The sequence below is a fragment of the Stegostoma tigrinum genome, chromosome 39 (assembly GCF_030684315.1).
Source record: "Stegostoma tigrinum isolate sSteTig4 chromosome 39, sSteTig4.hap1, whole genome shotgun sequence".
NCBI lineage: Eukaryota > Metazoa > Chordata > Chondrichthyes > Orectolobiformes > Stegostomatidae > Stegostoma > Stegostoma tigrinum.
Genome location: NC_081392.1, coordinates 21,382,511 through 21,400,864, shown reverse-complemented (window position 1 = coordinate 21,400,864; position 18,354 = coordinate 21,382,511). Strand labels below are relative to the sequence as shown.

The 18,354-nt window shown below is 43.4% G+C and overlaps 1 protein-coding gene across 6 annotated transcripts in view; it reads right to left on the bottom strand.

The window, feature by feature from the left end:
* The window catches only part of ercc2 (excision repair cross-complementation group 2), a 58,562-nt gene that overhangs the window by 9,129 nt on the left and 31,079 nt on the right, over nt 1-18,354 (bottom strand). For 4 of the 6 annotated variants that reach the window (XR_007246582.2, XM_048522214.1, XM_048522215.2 and 1 more), the window contains exons 14-21: nt 17,756-17,825; nt 15,260-15,361; nt 14,339-14,402; nt 12,615-12,736; nt 11,145-11,237; nt 9,729-9,801; nt 2,961-3,031; nt 901-1,044 (exon numbers count right to left, since the gene is read on the bottom strand). Coding sequence is in view for 3 of the 6 variants with exons in the window: in XM_048522214.1 (XP_048378171.1) it covers nt 901-1,044; nt 2,961-3,031; nt 9,729-9,801; nt 11,145-11,237; nt 12,615-12,736; nt 14,339-14,402; nt 15,260-15,361; nt 17,756-17,825 (739 nt within the window). In the remaining 3 variants the exon portion in view is untranslated. Of the gene's footprint in view, nt 1-900; nt 1,045-2,960; nt 3,032-9,728; nt 9,802-11,144; nt 11,238-12,614; nt 12,737-14,338; nt 14,403-15,259; nt 15,362-17,755; nt 17,826-18,354 lie in introns of those variants that run through there. The other 2 variants (XR_007246583.1, XR_009443038.1) reach the window with 2 other exon arrangements.

Below are 18,354 nucleotides of genomic sequence, written 5' to 3'. Positions count from 1 at the left end.
TGCAGCTTACCTTAGCACACTTAAGCACAGAAATTAGTTCAATGGGGCAGTGGAGGAGGGGAAGAAGAGGAGAATGCTGGAATGCAATTCTACAACTCTGCAACCTATAGTCCCCACAGTGCATTTCTACTTTCTTTAATTGGCTAATCTTTGTGTCTGGAGGTCTGGAAAGAACTCCTCTGAACTCTGATGCTGCATCAGTAATTAAATTCCAAATGAGAATACTGAGATCCTCAGATGTGTTACCTTTAGCAGTTTAAAATATTTGGGAGTTCACAGGGATGGCAGTGTTGTACATGGTGACCAGGCTGCATAGCAACAGCTGGTGGAGACGAATAGCATAGCAAATCCACAGATACATGTGGGAGTTCTTCAAGGTTGTGAAATAAAAGGTTTCTATTGTAGTTTTGCAATCCTGGGCTATTGTCCATCATGCAGTTCAGATTCTCAGCATCAGCCAAACTCTGAATAACCCTGAGATAACCAATTTAAGTTGCATTTATTCAAACTAACACTCACAATGACTATGGATTTATGATGCTATCCATTTGCAGAGATACCTTCACCATTGGACAACAGCAGTTGAAAGAAGGCAGTTCACCACAACCTTCAAGGGTAATTGGGAATGAACAATTAATACCAGCTTTGCTGGTGACACCCAAATGGAACAAAACATATTGATGAGAGATTATTCTGAACACTCAATCTCAATACACTAATAAAGTGGCTTAAACCCCAAATTATAAATCTCCCAGGTCACTTCAATTTAAATAGCACAGAAACAGATTACCTTGTAGCTGAACAAACAATGCTTCTGAAATGGGCACAGTCCATGTTTAATCTAGTTTGATCGGTAATCACAGACAAATTGTATATTTACTAAGACTGGTTTCAAATTACCTTGTCTGCAAAAATCATGAGCCCGTAATCAGTTTTTCCTCGAATGACTCTTCCTACACATTGAGCAGCATGCCTCATGGCATCAAACGTCAGGAAATCATTTTCCCGGATTTGGAACTGATCCCGGATATATTCTAAGCGGGCCTGTGGATTAAGAGACTCCATTAAGGAAAAGTTCAGAAATATCAAGGTAGTTTTTACTGTTTTTTGCATGATGGAATTGACTTCCAGATTTTGCCGTTTGCTTTGTCCATCATCTTCTCTACTTTCAGCATCTCCTGTCACCTCGTCCAGACCCTACAAGCCTCGGTCATCTCTATCACCTCCTCCAGCCTCTGTAGGTACTGGCAGACATGCTGAGTTTGTCCACCACTTTCGTTTCTTTTCAGATTTTCAGCATCTGCAACATTTTGTTTTGCATTTAAAATAAGAGGTCACCCATTTCAAAATAAATAGTTTTAAAGACTGAGATTAGGAAAAATGTTTTCTATCAGAAGCTGTTTTTTATTGAATACTTTTAAAAACTAGAGGTGGTTAGATTCTTGACCAATAAAGGAGTCAAAGGGTAATCAGCGACAGGTAGACATGTGTAACTGAGGCCACAGCCAGATTGGCCCATGATCTTATTAAACGTTGGAGCAGGTTTGAAGGGGTTGAACGGTTTAAATTGGCCTCCAAAGTACTTTAGTAACTGGTCTAAGTAGGCTGGTGCACAGCATGGGCCTGCTGTCATATAAGAAGGCTCTCTAAATTGAGACAAGGAGCAGAAATCCTGAATAACATTTCCATACTTGACTACAGGGCCACTGAAACCAAATGTGGACTCTTCGCGCACTGCCCCCAACATCAAACACACACACACACACACACACACACACACACACGACTGAAGCTGTGAAGCTGCCCATCTTTCTGTCATTCCTGCTGAAACAGGATGCTGGGTGACTGCTGGTACAGGGTTGAGAGTGGTGAAAGACAAAATGCTCTGTATTGTTTTAGGACAGAAAATCATGTAATTATAGCATTTTTTAAATACCTGGTAATGAGATGAAAATGCTTTTAGGCCACTTCAGCTGGGTGGAATTATTAGACTTCAAGAGGATGGAAACATTAGTTTTCCCTTTGTTTAACCTTCAATCACCTTAAGTCCGAGAACCAATGCACTTTGTATCAAATCAACAAAGTGGGTTCAGCATTGCAGCCTTTGGTGCAGTTAGGCCCTATAGGGTGAAGTCCACACTAACCACACAAAATGACTGCGGAATTAGGTGCAAAGCCCAGTAGATGATGGCAACATTTTGTGAACTATTTTCCAACGTGACCCTATTTTAACACAACTCCATATTCTCAAGTGTAATCAACGATGGGTCACAAAGACCAGCCTTGCTGGTGACGCCTGCATCCCATTAATGAAACTAAAAATAACTTCTGAAAATTAACGTAACTCCAAAGTGCCAGCAAAATGAAAACTGCAATAAACAGCACAGGAACATTCAATATTCAATTGTTAATGTATGTATGTTAGAAATTACAAACACTTATGAAAATATGTGCTTTTAAAGTACTTTGTAAAAATGTAATTACTGTCTGTACCCACGTAGCCAAATAATTTATGTCCTAACCCTAACCCTAACCCTACTGCATTTGAATGAAGGCTAATTGATCCCTTCTTTCCCCACCCACACATACCACTCTCTCTGCTTTGCCTGTTATGGGAGTGTTTGATAGGGACAGCGCAGAGAGAATTTTACTCTGTATCTAAACCGGGCTGTGGCCCATCTGTTTGGAGAGGACTCCAGGTGCTGTAATTGATAATAAAACTATTCATCACACAAGTTAAAAATTGTAAGATATAAACATGCACTGGTGCTCTCAGTGGTTTGTTTAGCAGCAGCTCGGAAAGTTACTGTTAACTTTTTCCATAAGTCGATTCTGTGCTGTGGACTCTTTCTGCCTGTGCTTCTGCTGACTATGCACACGAGCCTCCCATTGTTTAAAAGGATATCAACCACATGACCAAATCACCCTAACAGAAATCACCCTGGACAGAAGACACCTACCTTCAGAATCCTGCTCTGAGTATAGACATAGGGAACACCAAACATAATGACCGCCCTCCCATAATGATGGACTGTCAGAAAACACAGAGGAGATAAATATCAATGAACATGAATTGAAACACTGGAATGAGTTCAAGTTAATTGACTAGGATGGCAAAAGAAGGGAACCATGCGAAAAAACATGTGGGTAACTTCTGGAACCGGTGACAAAATCAGAAGAAATTCTGCAGATCAGGGAATCAATTATGGGACAATTGGTGCATCTCCTTCTCATACCCACAAAAATTTCCAACCAGCCAATGTGCCTCATTTGACACCAAGCTGCATCAGGTCACAATTGTCAGATTGCAATACAATGTGCAGAGATGTGAGGTTATCCACTTTGGTAGAAAAAAACACAAATACAAAAGTATATCTGAAAGGATGAGAGGTTGAGAAGTGCTGAAGTTCAAAGGGACCTCAGTATCTTTGTACAAGAGTCACTGAACATGAATGCGCAGGTACAGCCCACAGTGATATTTTGGCCTTTATTACAAGAGGATTTGGCTATAGGAGTTGAAGTCCCTTACTCTAAGAGCCTTGGGGAGACCACACTTGGGAGTACTGAGTGCAGTTTTAGTCTCTTTACCGAAGGAAAGCTGCACTGCCACAGAGGGAGTGCAGTAAAGTTTCATCAGACTGATTTCTGAAAGGGATGAATTCTCCAGTGAGGTAAGACTAAATCAATTGCACCCAGTATTTTCTGGAGTTTAGAAGAATGAGAAATGAAAGTGATCTCATTCAAACAGACAAAATATTTAAAGGGAACTGTAGGGTAGACGAAGGAAGGATGATTCCTCTGGGCTGGGGTGTTGAACCAGACACTGATGATTGAGATGGAGAGGTCAGCTGAATCTTTGACATTCTCCGCCCTAGAGGCTGTGGAAGCTCAGTCTTTGAATATGTCCCAAACTGAGGCTGATAGATTTCTACAAATTAAAAACAAAATCAAGTGATACAGGGGCAGTGCAGAAGGATGTTGTTGAAGTAGAAGATCAATCATGGTTCCATAGAATTGTAAAGTAGTTTTGAAGGGCCAACTGGACATCACCCTTCTCTTTGTTCTTGTGACCGAAAGCTGATTTTAAGGAGCATCCTAAGAGGAGAGAGAGGTGCAAGAGTTTTAGGGAGGGAATTCCAGAGCCAAGGGCTCAGGCAGCTGAAGGTACGACTTTCAATGGAAGTCAAATTTGAGAAACTGACACTGTTTATACAGGGGCACAGAAAATATTTGATAGAGATGATCTTTAAAAACTAGAAAATACTTCAACAGGCTAAATGTTTCCACTGGTTATTGATTCTATGATGGGGGGTTTGAAACAGTCAGAGTGTGAGAAGAAAGGGGTTATTTACACCTTGACTTAGGAACTAGTTAATCTGTTACTACAGGGAGTAGTGGAGGCAGAAATCACTGCACCTTTGGTAAAAGGCTGCAGCTGCTGCCATCACAACTGCAGGAGGGATCTCTCTAATGTGCAATCACTGTGCAACATCGCAAGGAATGTCCACAAAGAACACTAAAACTGAACAACTGTAATGCTATAATGCAGTTTGTTCAAAAGTTACTTCTTCATTAAAAAGAGTCAAGTTTTGTTGAGTGGGACAGTGAGTAACTGAAGCAGGATGCAAGGCTGCGAGGGGAGGGCCAAGTCAGTAGTGAGGTGGAGCAGCAAGGGGAGTGGTGAAGGCATTGAAGAGAGGGTCAAGTGAGATAGTGAGGGCAGCAAGGTATCAAGGAGAGTGGTCACAGAGGAGCGTGGGGTGCCAACAGAGACAGTGAGGCGAGTTGACAGTGAGATGAGGGGAGTGCAGCAAGTAGGCAGCAGCGAGTGTTCATCACAAATGGGGAGCATGAGGCTGAGGTGTGCAGTATCCTCACCCTGAGACGATATCAGACACAGCGGGTCCTGACTTCCTGTTTCTGACAGACCCTGATGATGTCAGTGGTACTGACCTCCTCCTCCTCTAACCAAAAAGAAAGACTCAGTGGTGTGTAGATAAGGTAAGGCTTTTTCTATTTCACGTTTCTTTATATATATCGTGTGATTGCCAAAAATCTTTTTTGGTTCCTTTTTCATTTATCTAAGTTAAGTTTAATAATGTCAGGAGATCTCACACCCATGTTGTGCTCCTCTTGCTCAATGTGGGAGCTCAGGTACACGGCTGATGTCCCTGACTCCTTCACATGCAGGAAGTGTGTCCAGCTGCAGCTCTTGTTAGACCACATGACGGCTCTGGAGCTGCGATGGACTCACTTTGGAGCATATGCAAGGCTGAGGGGGTCGTGGATATCACGTTCAGCAATTTGGTCACACTGCAGATTAGGATTGCTGAGGGAGAAAGCGAATGGGTGACCAAAAGGCAGAGGAAGAGCAGAAAGGCAGTGCAGGTGTCCCCTGCGGTCATCTCCCTCCAAAACAGGTATTCTGTTTTGGATACTGTTGGGGGAGATGGCTCACCAGGGGAAGGCAGCAGTAGCCAGGTTCATGGCACTGGGGCTGGCTCTGCTGTACAGAAGGGCGGGGAAAAAAAGTGGAAGGGCAATAGTCATTGGGGATTCAATTGTAAGGGGAGTAGATAGACGGTTCTGCGGTCGAAAACGAGACTCCCGAATGGTATGTTGCCTCCCAGGTGCACGGGTCAAGGATGTCTCCGATCGGCTGCAGAACATTCTGAAGGGGGAGGGTGAACAGCCAGTTATCATGGTGCATATAGGTACCAACGATATAGGCAGAAAACGGGATGAGGTCCTACAAGCAGAATTTAGGGAGTTAGGAGCCAAGTTAAAAAGTAGGACCTCAAAGGTAGTAATCTCAGGATTGCTACCAGTGCCAGGTGCTAGTCAGTGCAGAAATGAAAGAATAGCTAGGATGAATGCGTGGCTTGAGAGATGGTGTAGGAGGGAAGTGTTCAGATTTTTGGGACATTGGAACCGGTTCTGGGGAAGGTGGGACTATTACAAATTGGACGGTCTACACCTGAACCGGACTGGAGCCAATGTCCTTGGGGGTGCTTTTGCTAATGCTGTGAGGGAGGGTTTAAGCTAATGTGGCAGGGGGATGGGAACCAAATATTGGACAAAAAAAAGAGGTAGAAACGAAAGCCTGTAGGGAACTAGATAATGGAGTCAGTGTGACTACAGGGAATAGTAGTCGGGGAGCAGATGATGAACACAAAGGGACAGGTGGTCTGAGGTGCATTTGTTTTAATGCGAGAAGTGTAGTAGACAAGGCAGATGAGCTTAGGGCTTCGATTGGTACCTGGGAGTATGATGTTATTGCTATTACTGAGGCTTGGTTGAGGGAAGGGCATGATTGGCAACTAGTTCTCCCAGGATATCGATGCTTCAGGCGGGATAGAGGGGGAGGTAAAAGGGGTGGAGGAGTTGCAGTACCGGTCAAAGACGATATCACAGCTGTACTGAAGGAGGGCCCCATGGAGGACTCAAGCAGTGAGGCAATATGGGGAGAACTCAGAAATAGGAAGGATGCAGTAACAATGTTGGGGCTGTACTACAGGCCTCCCAACAGCGAGCGTGAGATAGAGGTACAAATATGTGAACAGACAATGGAAAGGTGTAGGAGAAACAGGGTGGTGGTGATGGGAGATTTTAATTTTCCCAACATTGACTGGGATTCACTCAGTGTTAGGGGTCAAGACAGAGCAGAATTTGTAAGGTGTGTCCAGGAGGGTTTTCTAGAGCAGTATGTACGTAGTCCAACTCGGGAAAGGGCCATACTGGACCTGGTGTTGGGGAATGAACCCGGCCAGACGGTTGATATTACAGTAGGGGGCTACTTTGGAAATAGCGACCACAATTCCGTAAGTTTTACAATACTCATGGACAAGGAGGGGAGTGGTCCTAAAGGAAGAGTTCAAAACTGGGGGAAGGCCACCTATACCAAGATTCGGCAGGATCTGAGGAATGTAGATTTGGAGAAACTGTTTGAAGGTAAATCCACATTTGATATGTGGGAGGCTTTTAAGGAGAGGTTGATTAGCGTGCCGGAGAGACATGTTCCTGTGAAAATGAGGAATAGAAAAGGCAAGATTAAGGAACCATGGATGACAGGTGAAATTGAGAGACTAGCCAAGAGGAAAAAGGAAGCATATATGAGGTCTAGGTGACTGAAGACAGACGAAGCTCTGCAAGAATATCAGGAATGTAGAGCGAATCTGAAACGAGGCATTAAGAGGACTAAGAGAGGACATGAGATATTGCTGGCAAACATGGTTAAGGAAAATCCCAAAGCCTTTTATTCATATACAAAGAGCAAGAGGGTAACTTGAGAAAGGATTGGCGCAATTAAGGACAAAGAAGGAAAGTTATGCGCTGAGTCAGAGAAAATGGGTGACATTCTTAACGAGTTCTTTGCATCGGTATTCACCAAGGAGAGGGACATGACAGATGTTGAGGTTAGGGATAGATGTTTGCTTACTCTAGGTCAAGTTGACAAAAGGGAGGAGGAAGTGTTAGGTATCCTAAAAGACATTAAGGTGGACAAGTCCCCAGGTCCGGATGAGATCTATCCCAGGTTACTGAGGGAAGCGAGAGAGGAAATAGCCGGGGCCTTAACAGATATCTTTGCAGCATCCTGAGACACGGGTGAGGTCCCGGAGGACTGGAGACTTGCTAATGTTGTCTCCTTGTTTAAGAAGGGTAGCAAGGATAATCCAGGTAATTATCGACCGGTGAGCCTGACGTCAGTGGTAGGGAAGCTACTGGAGAAGATACTGAGGGATAGGATCTATTCTCATTTGGAAGAAAATGGGCTTATCAGTGATAGGCAACATGGTTTTGTGCAGGGAAGGTCATGTCTTACCAACTTAATAGAATTCTTTGAGGATGTGACAACGTTGATTGATGAGGGAAAGGTTGTAGATGTCATATACATGGGCTTCAGTAAGGCGTTTGATAAGGTTCCCCATGGCAGGCTGATGAAGAAAGTGAAGTCACATGGGGTCCAGGTGTGCTAGCTAGATGGATAAAAAACCTGGCTAGGCAACAGGAGACAGAGAGCAGTTGTATAAGGAAGTTTCTCAAATTGGAGACCTGTGGCCACAGGGATCTGTGCTGGGACCACTGTTGTTTGTGATATATGTAAATGATTTGGAGGAAGGTGTAGATGGTCTGATCAGCAAGTTTGCAGATGACACTAAGATTGGTTGAGTAGCAAACAGTGAAGGGGACTGTCAGAGATTTCAGCAGAATATAGATAGACTGGAGAGTTGGGTTGATAAACGGCAGATGGAGTTCAATCCGGGCAAATGCGAGGTGAAAGATCGAATTCAAGGGCGAACTATACAGTAAATGGAAAAGTCCCAGGGAAAATTGATGTACAGAGAGATCTGGGTGTTCAGGTCCATTGTTCCCTGAAGGTGACAATACAGGTCAATAGGGTGGTCAAGAAGGCATACGGCATGCTTTCCTTCATTGGACGGGGTATTGAGTACAAGAGTTGGTCAGTCATGTTGTAGTTGTATAGGACTTTGGTTCGGCCACATTTGGAGTACTGTGTACAGTTCTTTCCACCACATTACCAAAAGAATGTGGATGCTTTGGAGAGGGTGCAGAGGAGGTTCACCAGGATGTTGCCTAGTATGGAGGGTGCTAGCTATGTAGAGAGGTTGAGTGGATTAGGATTATTTTCATTAGAAAGACGGAGATTGAGGTGGGACCTGATCGAGGTCTACAAAATCATGAGGGGTACAGACAGGGTGGATAGGAAGAAGCTTTTTCCCAGACTGGGGGACTCAATTACTAGGGGTCATGGGTTCAAGGGGAGAGGAGGAAAGTTTAAGGGAGATATGTGTGGAAAGTTCAGTATGCAGAGGGTGGTGCGTGCCTGGAACATGTTGCCAGCGGAGGTGGTAGACGCAGACATGTTAGCGTCTTTTAAGATATATTTGGACAGGTACATGGATGGGCAGGGAGCAAATGGACACAGACCCTTAGAAAATAGATGACAGGTTAGACAGAGGATCTTGATTGGCGGAGGCTTAGAGGGCCAAAGGGCCTGTTCCTGTGCTGTAAATTTCTTTGTTCTTTGACCTCCTGCCTCGATGCCATGGCAGGAAATCGAGTGTTTGTCAAAATCTTGGATGAGTGAGTGGGGCACTGGGATTAGTTATAGACTTAATAACGAAGAACTGGCGCTAACTCAATGACCAAAGTTTTTGCTACCATTGTACAGATATGAAGAGGAATCTTCCTTAGTTAAATACGGAGCTATTCTCAACAGATACTCAGACTAATCAAGAGATCAGACTGGCATTTTACAAAATCTACAAGTGACATTCACTCAAAGCATCAAATACACATTCAACATCCTGATGCCAAGGTGAATTACACACTGATAAAGCCTAAGTGGACTAATAGTTTCTCAGCAGAATTATCTATCCTGATGAAATACTGCATGATTAGGCAGACTGTGGCCATTCAGGGGATGCTGAAAACATGTGTAAATAGCTGCCCTCACTGGTGTCAGAAACGAGTGCTTGATCAGCCATCTGTCTGAACACCTCCACTTTTCATTCTCAATGATACGAAGGAAGTTATGTATAAATCAGATGAAATGGAAATTGGTCGACTGATTCTGCTACTTTCTGAATTTTACATGCCTGTGTGTTGACCAATTTAATTAATACTCTGCACATTGATGAAGCACGGACTCACATTTCACTCACTACCCTCACATCACAAGTGTCACAATTATTTTTGTCACTGACCAAAATCTATCCCCTCGGAGACCTTTCCTCTCGCGACAGACAGTAGGATGGCCCCTCGTCCGTTCTCACATGCCTGCCAATGGAACAGAAACATTACTGAGCAGCAGCTGACAGGAGAGAATCGCAGCATATCCGTGGAAAAATGCAGCCACAGGTAATTCAAGCAGTCATAAAGTCAGACGGCAGACAATAGACTCTTCAGTCCATTAAGTCTGCACTGACCTATCTATACCAGCCTCACTTTCTAGCACTGGGCCTAGAGCTTTGAACTTATGGCATTTCAAGTGCTCATCCAAGCACTTTTTTTAAGAAAAGAAAGATTGTGAGGTTTCCTAGGCAGTGCAGTCCAGGTTCCCATCACCCTTTGAGTGAAAAAATCTTTTCCTCCAAACCTCCTGTCTTTCATCTTAAAGTTATTCCCCCTTATTATTGACCCTTCAACTAAGGGGAGCAACTGTTTTCTATCCGCCCAGCCCAAGCCACTCAAGATCTTATACACCTCAATTCGAACCTCTCTCAGCGTTCTCTGCTCCAAAGAAAACAAGCTGAGCTTATCCAGCCTCTCTTCATAGTTAACCTTCTACAACCCAGGAAACATCTTGGTGAATCTCTTCTGCACTCCATCCAGATTACTTTCTGGTCCGTAACTCACTGTGTCGCCTGAAGGGACTAATTCCTTGCTGGGAAAGTTTCAACGCTAGTTAGCTGCAAGGAAATAATTAGCCAAATGACAAGTCTTCCAATATGAGCCCAGACAACTGACCTGTGGAGGACATTAATCCAGTGTCTAACCTGCTTCATTAGATACCCAGCATATTTAATACCCTTCACTGTCTCTGGATAGCAGTCAGGGCCCACTTTCCTAAATAAACAGAGATTGCAGATTGACATCTGCTGAATTCTGTCGTTAAGTATTCACTTGTAATGATATTGCTCATTGTGTGCAGTGTGCTAAAACTGTCACTCTGTGAGACCCTTGAAATATTCTTAAACAGCCACACTTACACTTGATTGGAGCCATCTTCAGTGTGGCCTCTTGTGGGTTCATGCAGATTACTAAGTACACAGGAACCTCACTCACTGCATGCATTACCAAAGTATAAACTAGGCTCACACCCCAGAATGGAGCCAGGGAGCCCCGCACAGTTGGGCGGTCAGTGTCAAGACAGCGCTGCACAAATGTAAGGAGCCATCATGTCAGTGAGATGCTAAGGTGACCATCCTATTTGGCTGTCTCGGTGCAGATAAATGAGAATGAAGCAGAGCACTATCGAGGTCAAGGCTATTTTAGCTCCCTTGGCCATTGGTGTATAATTGATGGTCAACTATCAACACTGATAACATCAGAATGTTCCGCTCTTGCCTCAAATGTTTCACCAACACCATCCCCCCACCCCACCCCTCAGTCTCACTCACCTCCTGGTATTTCTCTAGGGCCACACTGGTCTCTGCAGCATCCTGAGTTTCAATAAATATAAGTTTGTTACGTTGAATATTTTCTAGAATTCCCTAAAAGGAAAATGGGAAAAAAAAAGGAGAGGTTTTCTTAGCCCATTCTTGGGACAAGTGATAATATTTGGCACAAAAGTGCTGAAAATACAGAGCTCGCCAAGCAGTATCTGTGGAGAAAGGATCCAAGTTAGCATGTTGCCTTGAGGACCTGGTGAGTGAACTGGAATAAGTTAGAGATTTAAAAGGACAAATTTGCTTTTTAATCGAAATTCAATCCCACCTCCTCTTCTCCACCCTGCCCTGTCTGTTCGAACAGAAACTTGCAGAATAAGGAGCGAACTTTCAATTAAGCAGTTTACTGTGCTCTGGATGAAATGCTGAGAGACAATGTTCTCAACAACTTGAGAGGGATCCCTGAGATAGCAGCAAGGGGTAAAACAGTTTAATCCAATGTTTACAAGTCAAAGGATCGTATTCTTATTGGATCTCTTGGACAGGATTCTGACCTGAAAGATTGAGCTGTTAGGATTCACCCAACATTTTTTTAAAAATTCAGCAGTTAAAGGGGCCACATGGTTCATACTTGCTTGGAACTCCACAACGGCTATCACTTTGTCAGAGCTGACACCCCAACTGAGAGGGGAGGGGGTCACAACCCATGGGTTGGGAAGCCCTGTTCTCAGAATGTACTTACTTTCTTTACTTTTTCCAACACCATCTCCTTTTGCCATGCACCTTCACCCTGGTATTGATTTAATCATTCCTGCCTTCTATTCTATCATGGAACTTTTCTTCTGGTCTGTTCCCCCTCATCCACTTCTGTACTCATTTAAACCCTGTGACATTTCCAACATTTTCCAGTTCTGATTAAAGGTTATTTTTCTGTTATTGAATTTTGGTATCCAAGCCTAGGTAATTAATCAACTAAGAATCTAAACAGATTAACCAGGAAAGGGAAGATTGAGATGGAAAGGAGAAGGAAGGGCAATTGAGGGAAGTAAAGGATGAACAACAAAACACAAACATCCAACTTGTCAAAAACGAGAGAAGGAACACACATCCAATCATGTACACATCAGTACAAATGTGCATATCCATGGAGAGGCAGGCAGTCATAAGATGTACACAAGTACATCTTATGTAACGAACACCACATAATGAACAGAAATTAGAACAATGTCTAATTTTGGCTACTTGCACAAGGCAAAAGGGACTGAGCAACATCTATCATCAGCAGACCGGTTAACTCAGGTTAGGGCACAATTTGGAACAGAGGTTTGGCAGTCAATGGCTGCCCTCAGCTGGGGCATTCTCTCAAGTTACATTGAGGAATGTTAAACAAAAAATCTCCCTGACCCGGGGTCCAACCTGTCCTGGTTGGGATATGCCATGCCCTGAATCATCAGCTGCTGTGAATGAAAAGCCTGTGTTTACCTGCTCATACCAGGAGGCTACGATGTTCTCCATGTAATGGTAACTAGTGAAGAAAGACACAATTCCATCTGGGACAATGGCTGACATCTCCAGCAACAGGTTACCATAGTTACGGATGACAGCTGGAGAGAAGAGAGAAAACTCAGTTATCATCAAAAGTTGCAATTACTGTGGAACCCAGGTGAAAAGTAAAGTGCCTCTTTACGAAAAGTGGAGAGTAGCAATTGCCTCGCAAGCAAACTCAACAACTGAGAAAGTGTGGAAATTATCAGAACAGGAGGTGGTGTGTGTGTGTAGGGGGCAGGGAACTGGCTGGAGAGGCTGAAGGTCTATTTCTGCTCCAATGGTAAGACAGGGGTTTTGGACGAATCCGGAGAAAATTCAGAGAGACAATAATTTGGGCGGAAAGACTGATTGAGTGGGTGCAAACCAAACAGTAGACTCACTGCTGCCTGATGCCTGCTTCCTGCACACACACTGCCTCTTGCTCCGACTCACTTTCACTGAGATTTGACAACATCAACACTTTCTCAGTTTATTTTTGGGTAAGGTCTTTCGTCCCAAAACTGTAGGATGTGGTGATGCTGGAGGCTGTTCAGAGAAGGTTCACTAGATCGATTCCAAAGATGAAAAAGGGCTGTCATACGAGGAGCGGTTAAATAACTTGGGCTAGTACCCTCTAGAGTTCAGTAGACTGAGGGGGATCTGATTGAGATGTATAAAATGCTGAAGAGGATTGATAAGGTGAATGTTGAACAAATGTTCCCCCTTGTGGGGCAGTCTTAAACAAGAGGGCATAGATGAGGAGTGAGAGGAGATTGGTTCAAGCCTGAGATAAGGAGAAACCACTTCCCTCAGAGGGTTGTGAATCTGTGGAACTCACTGCCCCAGAGTGCAGTGGAGGCAGAGTCAGAGTCAATCAACAGATTCAAGAAAGTAATTGCTATGTTTCTAATGAACAGTGAGATATACGGCTATGGGAAGCAGGCAGGAAAGTACAGGTGAGGCTAGGATAAGATCAGCCATGATCATATTAAATGGTAGCAGGGCTCGAAGGGCTCTCACTCCTAATTCTTACATTCCTATGCTTGAAACTACTTCAAATGTTTTAATTATAGAATAGAATTCCTAGAGTGTGGAAACAGGCCATTCAGCCCAACATGTCCATACCAAGCCTCTGAACAGCATCCTACCCAGACTCATCGCCCACCCAATTCCTGCAGCTGTCACCGCTAATCCATCTAACCTACACACCTGTGGACTAACAGGAGTCCATTGCATCAAGAGGAAACCCAAGCAGATACAGGGAGAAAGTATAAACTCTACACAGATAAGGTTGGGATTGAACCCAGGTCCCTGGCACTGCGAGGGAGCAGTGCTGACTGCTAAACCACTGTGCCGTCCCAAGAGGCCAGAGATTGTAGGAGTGATTGAAGATGGAGGAAGAAAAGTGACAACCTTTCACACTCTCAACTGGCAAAGAGTTTAATTAAATTCTGGATAGTCAGTTTTGGGCTGATCCACCCGAAGTGGTCTAAACAATGTTGAGTATTTCTGCAGGAAGTCGTTACTTCTGCCTCATACAAAGGACTGACGTAAACTCAGACACGAGGGTGGTTATTCAACTGTCTAGGTTTCAGTTGGGGCTGGGAGGGACTCCTGGCTGTTGTAAGCAGGCCTAAGATGGACGCATCAACTCACAGTGGGATTGCCAACTCACTCACCGATATCCTCTCTCGTTTCAAACTTGGAGCTGATCGTCACCTGGTCGTTGCCTCGTCCCACAATCTGAAAGAACACAAGCAACTCAGAGGAATCACTAAATCACAGGGAGAACTCTTAAAGTGCAGGAACAAAGCAGCCATAAAGTTTACAGAACCAGGGGCAAGCACAGCTTTACATGAATTGGTTTGGAAGTTAACCCCATCACTTTCATAGAACTGCAGAACTGTTAGAGTTCAGAAAGATGCCATCAAGCTCTCTAAGCATTTTAGCTCCTGCATCTTCCCCATAATCCAATACTTATGTCTCTATTTAAGCAATTATCCAATGTCCATACACAAAAGCAGCAGGGTAAGAGGGCACAGAGTCAACGTGTGAAGGGCAATGCCAGGAATTAATTCCTTACGCAGGGGCAGAATTCCAAAGTGTTACTAGGGGGAACAGCATCTACCCTGTGTTCACTCAGAAACGAGTTTGAAGGGGACAGGGGTGGTATCAAACATCAGAGAGGCAGAGCCATCTGTTCTTTGTTTAAGCTGATAATGTGTAGAAACCTTTGCAACATCAGATAGATGTGCCAGTGGAACTCATGCATCGAGTTCCGTGAGCAATCCCAGCACAATGTTGGGATCATTATGGTCCGTGTTTCTGAGTTGGATCTTTGCTAGACAATGATTTAAATAGGGATTTAAATACTCAGAAAACGAGTTTGTTGCTTGTAGCATTGCACAAATAGAGTCTTTTTTAAACACTGTGGAAAAAGCTTTGGGAAAGAAACTTCAGACATATTCTCCACAAAGTCACATCTGGCATTAGATCTCATTGCTGGTAAAAAAGGGAGATCCTAAACCTAAAAATAACAACAGAAGTTAAAGTTTATAAAGGAATGGTGAGACTTATATGTGCTGTTTAACAAGACTCACCAGTGGACAAAGGCAGGTTCTTGACAAGGTCATAGTAAATGTTGCCATGATAACAGGTCTGAAATCGAGGATCTTTGGGTACATGTCAAGTGGCGACAAGGTCTAGCAAAAACACAACAAAAATAAAAACAAAGTATTATTTCAGACCAGGAGGTTTCCGAAAGGAGAGCAAAAAGACAAAATGCCACTTCTCTTTAACAGAAGAGCAGCTGCCAATTAAATGGATTCTGGGAAGGGCGATGCCAAAGAGTCAGGCCAGAACAACCAAATGATTGGAGTTGGCTTCTGATGGTGTAACTGACATTAGCAATGCATCAGAATTACAAGAGTAAGGAATATGATAGGAAGCAACATAAAGGACAGAGAAGTCTAAAAAGGGTTATGAGGACTTTAAGGACATTGAAGAAGTATTTAGAAGCATACTTGCAATGCCAAGGCACTCAGGGCTATGGGCCAAGTGCTAGAAATCAGATTAGAATAATTAGGTGCTTGTTTCTGACCAGTGCAGACTCAATGGACAGAAGGGCCTTTTTCTGTGCTGCAGGCCTGTGGGGACAATCTTTGGAAGACAGTATACATTATATACACTGTAATTGTAGAGAGTTGCATATAATGATAACACAAGGATTTCAATAACGTGCACACTGTTGGTGTTAAATTTATGTTTGCACATATTAAGCATGTATGAGGGAGATACAGGATATGTCGAACAGCTAGATGTAGAGTGTGAAAGGAGGCTTAGAAAGAACGTAAAGACCAGAATTGACCAGTTAAGCTGAGTGGCCAATCTTTATGCTATTAACACTTTGTGATTAAGAGAAACATCAAATATCAGAATGATCAATTTTACCCTCTTAATTTGGATCACGTCTAAAGGCACCAATATATAGATATATATCAGACAAAGAATGGTAAAATGATTGGGTACAAGATGAGTGGGAACAGTGATATGGATTAATAGCAGTGCATAGCAAATACATCATGCAATACAGGAACAAACTATCTTAAAGGATGAGATTTCTAAATTCCTGGAAGTGCAGGGTCAGATTAGAACAAGTCAGCATGGATTTAGTAAGGGGAGGTCGTGCCTGACAAACCTGTTAGAATTCTTTGAAGAGGTAACAAGTATGTTAGACCAGGGAAACCCAGTTGATGTTATCTATCTAGACTTCCAAAAGGCCTTTGATGCGGTGCCTCACGGGAGGCTGCTGAGCAAGGTGAGGGCCCATGGTGTTCGAGGTGAGCTACTGGCTTGGATTGAGGATTGGCTGTCTGGCAGAAGGCAGAGAGTTGGGATAAAAGGCTCTTTTTCGGAATGGCAACCAGTGACGAGTGGTGTCCCGCAGGGTTCAGTGCTGGGGCCGCAGCTGTTCACCTTATATATTAATGATCTGGATGAAGGGACTGGGGGCATTCTGGCGAAGTTTGCCGATGATACAAAGATAGGTGGACAAGCAGGTAGTACTGAGGATGTGGGGAAGCTGCCGAAAGATTTAGACAGTTTAGGAGTGTGGTCCAAGAAATGGCTGATAAAATTTAACGTGAGCAAATGTGAGGTTTTGCACTTTGGAAAAAAGAATACAGGCGTGGACTATTTTCTAAATGGTGAGAAAATTCACAAAGCAGAAGTACAAAGGGATCTGGGAGTGTTGGTCCAGGATTCTCTAAAGGTTAACTTGCAGGTAGAGTCCGTAATTAAGAAAGTGAATGTAATGTTGTTGTTTATCTCAAGAGGGTTGGAATATAAAAGCAGCGATGTGCTTCTGAGGCTTTATAAAGCTCTAGTTAGGCTCCATTTAGAATACTGTGTCCAATTTTGGGCCCCACACGTCAGGAAGGACATACTATCCCTGGAGCCTGTCCAGCGGAGATTCACACGGATGATCCCTGGAATGGTAGGTTTAACGTATGATGAACAGCTAAGGATTCTGGGATTGGACTCATTAGCGTTTAGAAGGTTGAGGGGAGATCTAATAGAAACTTACAAGATAATGTATGGTTTAGAAGGGGTGGACGCTAGGAAGTTGTTTCTGTTAGGCGGGGAGACTAGGACCCGTGGGCACAGACTTAAAATTAGAGGGGGTAAATTTAAAACTGAAATGAGACGACATTTCTTCAGCCAGAGTGGTGGGCTTATGGAATTCATTGCCACGGAGCGCAGTAGAGACCGGGACGTTGGATGCCTTCAAGGCAGAGATCGACAAATTCTTGATCTCAGAAGGAATCAAGGGCTACAGGGAGAGTGCAGGAAAGTGGAGTTGAAATGCCCATCAGCCATGATTTAAATGGCGGAGTGGACTTGATGGGCTGAATGGCCTTACTTCCACTCCTACGTCTTATGGTCTAGGTGAAACTAAGTGCTTCGATCTCAATTCACAACATACCATTAATGATAAGTCTGTACAAAGTATAAATGTAAATAAGAGATTTGGATATCACCAAGACATAGAAACAAAATCATATTTCAATTACATAGATAAAAATTGTGCAACTTACCCCTGAGGTGATAATCACACATTGGAATCGCTCAAACACAGGCTTGATGGCAATGGATGGGTCCATGCAGCTTATAAAAAGATTTCAAAAACCTTAGGAGCTTGTTTCAAATAAACAAATTTTACTGGTACAAAATTTCATGAACCCTTTCTTTCCTGAGCTAGTTTCCAATGTAGTCCTAATATGCCACAGAGGAACAGCATCTCATTTACGTGGTATAACAATCCTCTCATTTATAATAAGGTGTAATCTTGAGACTGTCTAGTGAGAGAAATATCTAAAATATTCTTCGAAGTTATGAAATGTGTTTAATTCTAATCCATAATTTTGAGTACAATTTTCTAAATCAACGTTTGAAAGTGAATTTTCTTAACGTGAACAACTTATAAAAGGGAAATTCTATACATGAACAGCGGTGGGTCAGGCTGCAGTTGCAGATCTCTGACCAATAGGTAGCAATGTGACAGACAGTTATGGTTTTCCATTAGAGTCATACAGCACAGAAACTGACCCTTCAGACCCTACTGCACCAACCAGATATCCCAATCTGACCTAGTCCCATTTGCCAGCATTTGGTCCATCTCACTCTAAACTCTTCC